Source organism: Hydra vulgaris, chromosome 11 (assembly GCF_038396675.1).
Source record: "Hydra vulgaris chromosome 11, alternate assembly HydraT2T_AEP".
NCBI classification, from domain to species: Eukaryota; Metazoa; Cnidaria; class Hydrozoa; order Anthoathecata; family Hydridae; genus Hydra; species Hydra vulgaris.
In genome coordinates this window covers 42,706,884-42,720,000 of record NC_088930.1, presented here as the reverse complement: position 1 = coordinate 42,720,000, position 13,117 = coordinate 42,706,884, and the positions used below count along the sequence as shown (strand labels likewise).

At 28.1% G+C, this 13,117-nt stretch overlaps 1 protein-coding gene across 2 annotated transcripts in view; it reads left to right on the top strand.

Annotated features, from left to right (window-relative positions):
* The window catches only part of LOC101235467 (sterol regulatory element-binding protein cleavage-activating protein), an 87,811-nt gene that overhangs the window by 42,608 nt on the left and 32,086 nt on the right, over positions 1 to 13,117 (top strand). For both annotated transcript variants that reach the window (XR_010641506.1, XM_065808903.1), the window contains exons 16-17: positions 6,657 to 7,058; positions 7,620 to 7,788. Coding sequence is in view for 1 of the 2 variants with exons in the window: in XM_065808903.1 (XP_065664975.1) it covers positions 6,657 to 7,058; positions 7,620 to 7,788 (571 nt within the window). In the remaining variant the exon portion in view is untranslated. The remainder of the gene's footprint in view (positions 1 to 6,656; positions 7,059 to 7,619; positions 7,789 to 13,117) is intronic.

Below are 13,117 nucleotides of genomic sequence, written 5' to 3'. Positions count from 1 at the left end.
ATTATTTTAAAAGTTAATTTAAGTTTGATCAAAACTGTTCTTATATATTAAAAAAAAGAAGGTTTTATTACACAATCATTACATAAACAAATAATTAACACACAATAAATCCTTAGTTTAATGTGTCAATAGTTGTTAAAGAAGTTTGGGTACAAGTTATCCTAGCCATAAAATTTAGACCAGTTCCAATACTGTTTCTAATATTCTAAATATTAAATGATAATAAATCTATATGTTAATTCTAAATGAATTTTGTAAAACAAGTTTAAGATAAATATTTTGCTATGTTGCTACATAAAGTATACATAAAAAATGTAATGTATGCATGTAAAAATAAATCATTCTATAAAAATTTTGACTATTTTTTATGTTTAATGAAGTATATAAAATTGTAGTTACATTGTAAAAGTTTTAACGGGATAGAGCTTTGATCAGTTAATTACAAGATTTCTCATGATGCTCTGAAACCTAAGCTTTTGCTCTGAAACTTCTTCTAATTTGCTGTTATGATTATGAAACATTTTAAAAAATCATGATGTAGGTTTGAGAATTAAAAATATGTTTTTTTAATAAGCTCTTGTCTGATATTAATTTATATATTATTTACTATGTGACACTAATTCATATATTATTTATTATGTGACACTAACGGGTGATAACTAAAAGTCCGGACAAAGTTAAAGTTAATTTTGCTTCGGGTTAAAATAAGTATACATAATAATTAAAATATATTTATTTAGCTCACATATTCTTTTTTTAGAAAAACATAAAAAGTATTTGAATCAATCATTTAAAAATCAAGGTGAACCAAAAAAACGAAGATGAGCAGCGGAAACGTGTGTATGAGTTTTATTTGGAAAATATAAATCTCGGCAAAACACAGTAAAGCATTTTCTTGCTGAAAATATTCCAAGAACTACCATTTATGACATAATAAAACATGCTGACAACAAATTTGGTCATGAAAGAAAACCTGGAAGTGGTTGTATAGCCAAAAAAATATAAAAAAGTAAGAATTCTAAGCTTAAAACCATGTTTGACCATCAAGATGGTATTTATCAGAGGCAAATAGCTCCTAAATTCAGTATTTTGCAACCGTATGTGAATAAAATACTTAGAAATCAGTCTGCTATCAAATGTTATAAAAAGCAAAAGATTCCGAACAGAGATAAGCAAATGATGCTAAGAATTCGAACATGCTGCAGTCGGCTTTACCAAAATTACCAAGACTTTGAATGGATCATTGACAATGATTCGTATTTTACTTTAAATCAAAGCTCGATAAATGGAAATAACTACTCCATTGGAAGTTACTCCAGTGGAAGTTACTCCAATGGAAGTTACTACTCCAGTGATACTTTATTGACTCCACTGAATGTAAAATACAGCCAAAATGAGAAGTTTCCAAAAAAATAATGGTCTGGATCCCTATTTCAGCCAAAGGTACCTCAAAACTATATTTTCGAGAATCTAGCAACGCTATTAACCAGTTTATTTACTTAGAGCATTGTGTTCAAAAGAGACTTATCCTGTTTATAGAAGAGCATTATTTAAATAATAATTGTGTGTTCTGACCATACCTTGCATCTGCTCATTATGCCAAAAGCGTATTGGAATATTTTACGGCTAAAATTATTGAAATTGTACCAAAAAAAGATAATCCGCCAAATTTACCTGAATGCAGGCCCATTAAAAATTTTTGGTCAATATTGAAAGGTCTTGTGTATAAGAATAATTGGCAAGCAAGAAAACTTTCACAACTTAAAGAAATAATTAAGTATTGTTTGACCAAAGTTTTAGTTATCACCCTTTAATTCATATATTATTTATTATATGACACTAATTCATATATTATTTATAATAGGACACTAATTCATATATTATTTTTATAATGTTTGTTGTGCTTTTGTATTCTTTTATTTCTAAAAGATTTTTTTGGTTTGGTTCTTACATCATTAGCAAACTTGATAATGATTTTTTAAATGAACCCTTTCTCCCTACCTACTCAACTTTTGATTAAGCGAGGCAAGGGGTAATAATAACAAGGTTTATTAAGAATATGTATAAACATAGGGAGGGAGTTTAAAAGTAGATGCATAAATAACTTCTTAGAAACAATGTAAATCCATTTTATGTAATGAAATAATATTTATTGAGGACAATTAAATTATTAGACCTATGAATTTTTAGTAACTGTATGTTGTTATAACTTTTTTTTTTATAGAATTTTGTGTTGTGTTCTTGCTAATTTATCAATCTCATGTAAACTTTTGGTTGTTTGTATTTTAAGTTAAGCTTGAGTTTTTGATTACTTAAAATTATTTTTATCATCAACTTTTTTATGGTAGTTTTAAAACAAAAAACAATATGCATATTGATTAATGAAAAAAGTCCTAAAATAATAGAAAAGTGGTGGTACAAAGAGCTGGGGTATTTATTCAAAATCTTAGAGTATGCTTGCATTTTGGAGATTAACTACTAACTTCAATAATAAATTTTTTATAGCAATACTAGTTTGTACAAAGCCAATAGCCTAGCCATTATTATCTATGATTTAAGATGTCACCACCCCAATAAATCCTTTCATGGTTGTGCCTGGAATTTAAAAACAACAATGACAGTTATTGGTTTTACTTTTAAAACATTGTATGATTTTTTTTCACTCTTTTATTTTGGGCATTTTATAATAGGGCAGTTATAGTTACAGAGGTTAATCTTTTTTTTTTGATTGCCACAAATCTCTTAAATTTGAAATATGAGTTATAACAAAAAAGGCCATTTTGTGGAGAACTATGTTGATTTATATACAAAAATATATATAAAATATTTATATATATATATATATATATTTTTTTTTTTTTTTGCTTTAGTTACAAGGGTTTTGTAGATTGAGTTAATAAACAAGTTTTTAAAACCACCTTATTGTCTAAAAGATTATAAAGGAATTTTTGTTTGCATATATTATACTTATTTGGACATAGCTGTCCAAGCCTGTAATCATAAACTTGTAAGCTGTGTTTTTAAATAATGTAGTCATAAATACACTGACCTGACTAAATGGGCATATGTGATTCTAATAAATGTTAATGCAAAAGTTCGCATAACAAAAATATTGTTGCTCTGCAAAAATACTTTTAGATCTACTAAATTTTCTGAGTTTTCCTTTTTGAGTTTAAAATTTGTGTGAAAAAATATAAATTACAGGCTAATAAAAAATTGTTTTGAGTAGTGTTAAATAATTTGACTGTTGACTAAATCAACTAATATGTTTTCTAAAGTTGACTAAATTCGACTAATACATTTTTGAAATTGACTAAGTTGATTTAGTCTAAGTCTGGGAATTATTTATTTTCTTGAAATAAATAGTAATAAAAACAATAAAGTAATTTATATTTATTTTCTATTTTTAATATTATTTAAATAATAATGGAGCAAAACAATATAAGAGAAGGGCTACTTTGACAACGGGAAAATCTATTTCCAGACCCCAATTAGTTGGTTTTGAAATCTTATATCATCATTTGTGAAAGAAAAATTTATTTGAAAATTTTTTGTTTTTTTGGCCTATTGACAAGATTATTGGCCTATTGACAGGATAAAATGAAGTAAAACATTTTTTACATAAAAATTGTATATTTGTGTCACATAAGTTACTAACAAAAATAAGCAACTTGTTTAAGAAAGAGTTCCTAGACCCCTTATTGATTTTGAAATTCTGGGAAAGGCTTTCAAACAGTTTCATTGTGTCTTTTGAGCAAAATACAAGTGCAAAACTATTTAAAATGCTGAATCTAGCAAAACTATATGATGACAACAGAAAAACTATCTGTTTTCTATGTTTAAATAAAAACTAACAGGCAACTGACTGACTTTAAGATTAAACGCTGTCAAGAAGTTTTTTGTCGAGCTATCAACTTTGAAGATTAAAGAGTCCCAATTAGTATCTGCAAAAACTGTCGAGTAGGTCTTAGAAACAATCGTGAAGATGTTCAACTTTCCTTACCGCCTGACTTCCAAAACATAAAGGTTTGTCCTGCAACAAGAGAATCACCATGTGATTGCATGATTTGTTATGTGGAAAAACCCAAGTTTGGAAGCCCTCGGCCGATTGGAACAACAAACACAACCAGTCAGCCAAAATAGCCAGTTGTTGAGAAACTTTGTTCAGCATATTTTTCATTTTTACACACAAGGAATGGTTCAACAGAGCTTGCTTGAAGTTGCAGCAAAAGATATAAAAGCAGAAGAAAGAGTAGCTGCTTCTGTTATAGCTAACAAGGTTCCTTCACCCCATTACATTTTGTGTCTTAGTCAAGGAATAAGAAGGCATCTTCCAATTATTCCAGGTGAAAAACATTTTCTTTTAATCATATATGCTTAATATCCTTTTGTTTTAATAACTCATATGCTTTTGTTTTAAGACAAAGAGAACTTTCAGCAGCTACATCCACCTTGACTGCTCAACAACTTCTACAAGTTTAAAACCAGACTGGAATTTTAAACACTTAACAAAGTAGCTCCCCAGTGAGTAGTTGAAAAAAACTTCAAGGAAAAATTTGAGTTTCTTGGAAAGCATTTCCAAACATCTATTGGTGTATTGCAAAGATGTTAAAGCTCTAGGAAACACTCTATTTCAGATCAAAGGTCCTCAGTCAAATGAACTTATCAAGGTGGAATTTGATGGAGGATGGGGGGTTCCTGAAAGTGTCTCTAGGGTTATTGGTTAAGAACCAAATGTTTCTGCCCTGATTAAAAAACCTCTCTTCAAGGACTCAGTAGTGAAGCATCAACTTCAGGTGATGCTTCACTAATGTGTTGAAAATCGCAAAAAACCACTCTAAAAATTATGACAATGTAAAGCAGATCATGGACAAATTGAGTCTTGAGAAAGAATATTAATCAGAGTGGTGAGCAATGAACATATTTCTCTATTTAAATTAATTATACATGGTTCCAAGCAACAGGTGCCCGAACAAAAAAAGCTAAGGGTTTTCAGAATGTTGTGCATAAGTCAGTTATTAAATTTTGTGAAAGAACACTCATCTTGGATTTTTTTTTGTTGTTGTTAATTTTTTTAATTTTAGGTGCCCCAAGAAGTCCTAACAGTCTTGTCACAGAGCACCGCGGAAGTGTATTTAACCAGGAAGTTCATGCCTCCTTCCTTACCGTGTTGCAAAAATATGTCCAGAGCTTGTTTCGAACCTGGATCTCCTGCTTACAAAGCAAGCGCTCTAACCAGTGCGCCACTTCATTCCACCCATGGAACTTTACTTGCTTCTTGGTGCTGTTAACCACCTCTTCAAAAGTCTGCAGTAGAAAAATGCACCAGAGCGGCAAAAAATGATGAACTTTCATATAAAGTGCAATTTGCAGGCAATGAGTGCAGAAAGCCTTTATGAAATATTGATTTGCTTCAACAACTTGCGGAAAAGCATTCTTATTTTTTATTTCCATTCTTTGACACATTCAGAAAGTTTGATGTAGTTATTCATGCCTCCATTGGAAATGTTCCTCAAAACAACTATCACATCTTCATTGAAGAATTCAAGGATTCTTACCTCAAGCTTCCAAATGCAAGTGTCACTCCAAAAACGCATACTGTCTTTTTTTATGTAACACAGTTTATTGATTGCCATAAAAACTTACTGAGCATCTATTAAAAGCAAGCAACAGAATCACTTCACCATGACTTCAACCATCGCTGACATTGGTTCAAAAAGCTCAGTAATTATCAGGACTACCCTATAATGTTTTAAATAAAAAATGTAACTCATTTGTTCAAAGCAATAAAATCGAAAATTCAAATCAATTTTTCTTTCACGGACAATGAAAAAAGATTTCAAAACTAATTCTAATGTACTACATACTTGTACTATCATACTCCCATTTTTTTTCGGGAAAAGAGGTTCGAATTAAGAGTCATTTTGTGAAGCAGTGGCTATATATCAAAAAGTAATTACAATCATGTTTACAATGTGGTTGTATAGATGACATTTAGATTTTGTAGCATCACAAATTAGTTTTGCCCCAGGGTCGTGAGCCAGCTTGTAGCAGCCCTGAAGAGTAAACAAAAAACTAGGTAATAGTTATAATAGTGCATACTATTGTTATTAAAAGAGCAAACAAAAACTAAAGATTAAAAAGTTAAATTGAATGAAATATAAAGATTTTAAGATTTTTAATTGAGTATTTGACCTTTAGTTGATTAGTAGGAAGTCCATAGTCAATTAAATTGACTATTTGATTTTTCAAAGTCGACTAATTTTGACTAATTTAGTCAAAGTTGATAACAACACTAGTTTTGAGAACTTTACAAAGCTTTTACTTTAAAAATATCAAAGTTAGAACCTGCAGGGAAAATACATAGATCTACTGACTTTAATAGGTTAAAAATGCAAGGAGTGTACATACATCAACTCTAGGTTTTGGCCTAAAAACGCAGCTTTTTTATTAAATAAATTTTATTCTGGTTTTTTTTTTTTTAATAATATCAACAATTTATGGAAAAACTTTCAGATAACCAAGGATTTTGTATATACGCATATATGCATACATCACATTTTATATAATATGTTTTTTTCAAGCTTAAAAAGTTATCAAAAATAAATATGTAAAAGTATTAATATGGATACACAATTTTTTTTATTTTTTACTAGATCTCTTGTATTACTACCTGGAGTTATTGTTAAACTTAATGTAACAGATAAACAGTTATCTCTTTCTCCTCGAGAGTTGCTCCCATCAACCTTTTGGGATGTTATGGTATCATATATTTCACAATTGTCAAATCCAGGTATTGCTGCTTGTTGTGTTATTTTTTTAACCTTTACTTATAAACTGTTAAAGATGGTGCAAAAATGTGTATTAAATTTTGGCAAGGGTACAAACATTTATTTAAGCAAGATAAACAGCTTGGTTGTTCCCAATAAAAAATTTCTTTTTAAAATCAATGCAATGGTTGTTGATGAAGCTGATACATTAATATGCTCATTTAATAATGGTTCAATTTATGTTTGGGATTTGTACAAAAATATATGTGTCTACTATATTGATAGAAGGTAAGATTAAATTTGTCTCAAGTAATAATAATATGTATATATGTACAGTGATTGCAGCAACAAGTGGAGAGTCATTCACTCCCTAAAATAAATGTTAAAATGAATAATGTCAAAACCAGTTTATACCAGGTTTCAGGTTTTCCTAGATGCTTGGATAAAAATACAGTCCAAGCTAGTTTAAGTATATTTTCTGAATAATAGTTTGGCACAAGATATATATATATATATATATATATATATATATATATATATATATATATATATATATATATATATATATATATATATATATATATATATATGATATATGTGTATATCTATATGTGTGTGTGTGTATATATATATATATATATATATATATATATATATATATATATATATATATATATATATATATATATATATATATATATATTCAAGTTTAAATATACCATGATAACATTTTAATTATTACTAATGCTAAAAGGTAATATTTTTATGCTTTGGTTATTCTGTTATTGTAGATAATGTTTACAATTATACAGAATATTTTACACATTTTTGTCAATGTATTTTCTTAAGAACCTGTGAAGTAAAGGCTTTTGGCTTGCCTAAAAGTACAAGTACCTGGTCATTATGCAATGAGTTTATAGCAAGTGAACAAGTACAAAATCGACTACCTTTAGCTGTTTGGTCTTTAGCTTATAAATCAGATGTTTTAATTGCTGGATGTGAGCAAGGTTGTATTGAGGTGCTTGATTTCATATTATTATCTTCTTTATTATTATTATTTTTTTTTTTTGTATGAACAATGCAGTGCTTTCCTGTTGATTTGAAATTTTTACCTTCAACAATGACTTTAATTATTTTATGAATTGCTGTCCAAAGCAAGTTAAACAATTAATTGCTATTGTATACAGTTTTATTTGAATTTGCTTTGTTTAATTCTGAATTTAAAAAATTTTTTCTCCTCAAAAAAAATATCCACAATATTCGCATCTCAGTTGGCACATTTTTGCATTGAGCATTTGATTTGGCTCTTGGCAAATTGTTCAAGTATTTTTATTAACAGTTAGAAGTAATAATAATAAATAATAGTAAATAATAATATTACAGGAAAGTCATATTTGATTTGAGTTTTTTTGTATCTTTAATATTATACATTTCTATTATGAAACATAAAAGAAATTTAGTTTATGTATATTTTTTTAAATGTGCCAGTATATTTAAAAAAGATTTTAAAAAAACACAAAGAAAAAGTATACGATGGAAACTATTGATATTAGTGTATATAAGTGCTCCCAGTAACCTTTTTCAAGTTAAATTTAAAAGTTTTATTTTTTTCAAGTTGTAGCTAAATCACAAAAATAAAATCATGAAAAATAAAATACAAAATTTAATTTAAATAAAAAAAAAGTTTGTTGAACTTTTATTATGACTTTTTATCTTTCAAATGGAAAAGTTTAACAAAGATAAAAAATTAAGTAAAAGTTAATACTTAACAAACGTAAATGCAAAAGCTACTGAAGCATTTTCAAATTGATTAAGATTTTACAAAGGCTAATGCAAAAGCTTTAAGTTTTGTACTTGTCAGATTTAAGTAAGCTTATTATTCCTTTTAAGTAAGGACACTTAAAACTTTATATATTTTAACAACTTAATTTATCTTAATTTATATTGATATAGAATTGAATTATATTTCTATTGATATAGATATTACTATATTTACTCATCTATTCTATATAACTACATCTATTCATATTGATATAGAAAATACTATTATATTTCTATTCATGTTTATATAGTATTTAAAAATATATTTATATTATATATGTGATTTTATATTGTATATGTGATTTTATATTATATATGTGATTTTAGCACATGTTTATTTTAACTCAAACAGTGGAGGAGGATTTAAGTCAATCTCCTCCAATTGAATTGGTGAATTTGTGATCATAGTGAATTGGTTATCATTTGCTGGTAAATTGAAAATATTGTTGCAGACTTAAATGAGCATGGTAATTTTATCTAAATTGAAATCTGAGACCAAAGTGGATCATATTCAAGTTATTTGTGAAATAGAAGCATTTAAGTTATTAGTCATAAAAACATTTCTAAATCATTTGAAAATTCAATTGCCAATATTATTGATGTAATCATAATTGCTAATTCGTTATGTAATAAAAAATTTAATATGGCTGTTCGTTCTTCAGGTCTCAGTATTGATGGGTACTATCCTTTGATTCGCAAAAGCTCCAGAAGTCACCTGCTTGGCTTGGGGGTATACTTACGCATCAATTCACCTATTTGTTGAGAAATCAGGTTTGAATCTATTGACGATTATTTTATGTGCTTCTGTTTAGCACCTATTACCTCTACCTCTTTACTTCACTCTATTACCTTTCTCTTAATTCTTTATCATTCTTTTTCTCATGACTGCACCTTTTTAGATGTTATTTCTGATCAAATTGACCATGCTTTTTCTCTTAACCCCTCTTCCAATATTGTTGTTGTTTATGATTTTAATGCTCATCACACTGAATGGCTCAGCTCTTGCTACTGCTGGTACTAAAGCCCATAACTTCTGCATTTTTCAATCTCTTAATCAGATAATTAATTTCATGACTTATTTTCCAGACAACCCTAATCACTTATTTTCACTCCTTGATTTGTGTTTTGTCTCTGGACCTAGGTTGTGTTCAGTTTCTCCTTGTTCTACTTTAGGAAGTTCCAACCATGCAATGATTTCTATAAATCTTTTATCTCGTACTTCTTCTTCAGACTCACCCTATCATTGCACTACTTATTGCTTCCCTAAAGTTGACTGGGATTCTTTTCGTGATTTTTTTTGTGACAGTCCTTGGGCTGATGTCTTCTCTCTCTGCTGATAAATACGCCTCCTATGTAACCTACTGGTTCCAGACAGGAATAGATTATTTTATTCATTCTTGTAGATTCCAAGTCAAGCCTCATTCTACTCCATGGTTTTCACTTTCTTGTGCAACTGTTATATCTAATCATAATTATTTTTTTCATATTTTTTTTAAAAAAAACTCTTATGAAAACAAACAGATGTAAAATTTTTATTATTATTTTTTTTGCGACAGTGTAGTATGAGATTATTACTCTCACGTTTTTTTTACTTGCCAATAAAAATATTGTATTCAAATTTTTACTTACCAGTAAAAATCTCATATTAAGTTTTTACTCTCATGAGATTTTTGCTCCCATAAAATATTTTGCGGCAAAATGTATTTTGTCACCTTTATGTTAAAAAATTTTTTTTATTTAAAAAAAAATTTTTATAATTTGAAAGATTGTTGTTTTTTAGCAATAAAGAAGTGATTCCATTTCATATGAACATTTAAAAATTTTGCAATGTTTACATCAATTGACAAAATTCTAATTATTAATAAAATATGCTTAAATGATACTTTAGCTTTTAACTCTTTGTTTGAATATTTGTAGAACTATTATATATAAAAATATATTTAAAAAAGCTATATAAACTGCTTCTTCAGAACACTGACAATGATATAATTTGATGTGCATTAATAATAAATGGGGCAGATATCTAAGTATACAGTAAACTTAGAGCAAAAAAATAAATACAATAGTTTAAATTAAACAACAATATTTAAAACTTGTGAAATAAATTCATAAGTAAGTGCACTGAATTTTTAATTGTTAATCACAACATCAAAGTGGATTCCAGTTGGATTGTCTAGAAATATAGAATAGTCACTTAACTTATTAGGCTGTACACTGCATGGGAAGATCATCCATTTTGTTTTTGCTCAATTTTTGCTGTGATCTTGGATATCTACCTCCATAAATGAAGCACATCTAATTATCTCTGTCCATGTTTTGTCTTCAGGTATTTTAGGTATAAAATATGCTTTTGGCATATTCAAATATCCAGTCATTTCATTCTGTATGTTTATCTTAATTTCCAGTTATGATAAAAGAAACTGCTCTGAAAAAGCAGTTTCCATCTTTAATTCTATGGACTCACTGAGGACAAAGAGAGAGACATTGTATTTCCTAATTATTTCCAGTTCAATGCTGCCATTATTTAGGGGTTTCTCTTTGTATAAAGATAAACTTGTTAGGTCATACTTTTTTTTCAATATTACCTTTCTTCATTCTTTAAACTACAGTTATTTGTACTTGAAATATTAGTTACCTTGTATGGTCTTATCCATGACTTCATCAGCTTTGCTCTTTTTCTATCATCACGTTTATGATTTTGTAATAGCACTTTTGTTTCAATAGCAATACTATTCTTTGGATTGACTCTTGCCATAGTCACCTTTTTGTCTTATTTGGTTTTTTTGGATGTTTTCCATAGCTTCATCAAAAGTACACTTCTTCCTTTTGTTCATTTTATTGAATATTTTCAAAATTACTTTTTTGTTATTTGAGTCAATCGGCAGAACAGGTTCTTTTTGATAAGGTGATGCATAGGGTGAAAATCCAGTTGATTTGTGTTTTCTAATGCGCATTGAAAACAATGTGCAAGAAAAAACACTGTCAATGATAAATAGCCAAGAGTATCCTCTTCTAGCTCCTATACCAATATTTGTTTTGTTAATGTTTAATAATGTTTTATTATTGTTAGAATAATTTTGGCCTTCTACTAAACCATTTGCTTGTGGATGGTATGTGCTTGTCATACGTTGATGAGTTCAAGTTTTCCTGTGAAATTTATTAGACAACTTATTCACAAATTCACAACCTTGATTGTTAAGTACTTCTTTATCGTTAATCTGCATTTGTTTACATGGGAATAATCCATCAGATTTTTCTGTTTTATTAAAATGAGGTTCAGCTTCAACCCATTTGCTAAAATAATCAACTAGTACTATCAGATATTTAAAACCATTCACTTCTAGGAGTTGAGTCAAATCAGTTCCAACCTGTTTTAGGTTACCTTTTCAAATTGATATGCTTTGTAATAATGGTTTAATTTGAAGTTTTTTGTTTTTTGCTTTTTGACAGTTATCACGTTCTGAAACATATGCGGTAATGTTTTTTAACCATTCTAAACTAAAAAAAATCTGTTTTTAATATGTTCCAGATGTATTAGCCTCATTAGAAATATCATTACCATCACACAGACTTAATTATATGGTGTTGCTCCTCTTCGCACCAAATAACTTGCACAGCCGTGCGCAGTGGTTAGAGCGCTTACTTTAGAAGCAGGAGATCCAGGTTCGAAACGAGCTCTAGACATATTTTTTTGTCACGGTAAGGAAGGAGGCGTGAACTTCCAGCTTAAATGCACTTCCGCGATGCTCTGTGACAAGACTGTTAGGTCTTCTTGGGACACCTAAATAACAAAAATTTTAAAAAATTGATTAAAAAATTGATTAAAAAATTGATTAAAAAATTGATTAAAAAATTTTTTTTTCTCTATTAAAAAATAAAAAAGTTTATTCATATATAATATTGATTGTGAAATAGGCTTTAATTTTTATATTTATAAATTTTTTTTTATACTATTTTATAAAATTTATTTAAAGGAAATAAATATCAAAATAGAAATAAAATCAAACTTTTACAAAATTATAAAAGAATTGGAAAATTGGAAACATAATATGAATATAAGTAACATGATTAAGGTTTATTTGGAATTGTTCTGAAGATATGTACACTGTATATAATATCGTACATACAGTGTGCATACCTTTAGAACATGTATTTGAAGATTTATAGAACATGTATTATACTATTTAAGTGCATAGCTTAGTTATACCATATGAACATAAAAATTCATTATTTTAATGTTTATTTGGTTTTTAAAGATTTTATTACAAAGTACCACCATATGCGGATTAATATTTAATGAGTAGGTTCTCCATTTCCAACCTAACCCTCATTTATGTGCTTTGAGAGGGCTTGAGATTTCTGAACTTCTGGATTATGAGTGCAACACTTTAATAACTGTGCTATGGCTGCTAAAATGACAACATTGTTATGTAAAACATGATAAATAAATACATAAAAAGCATGTATTTATCGCAAAGCACGCTATTATAAAAAGATATAATTATATAAACTGCTTAACTAAACAC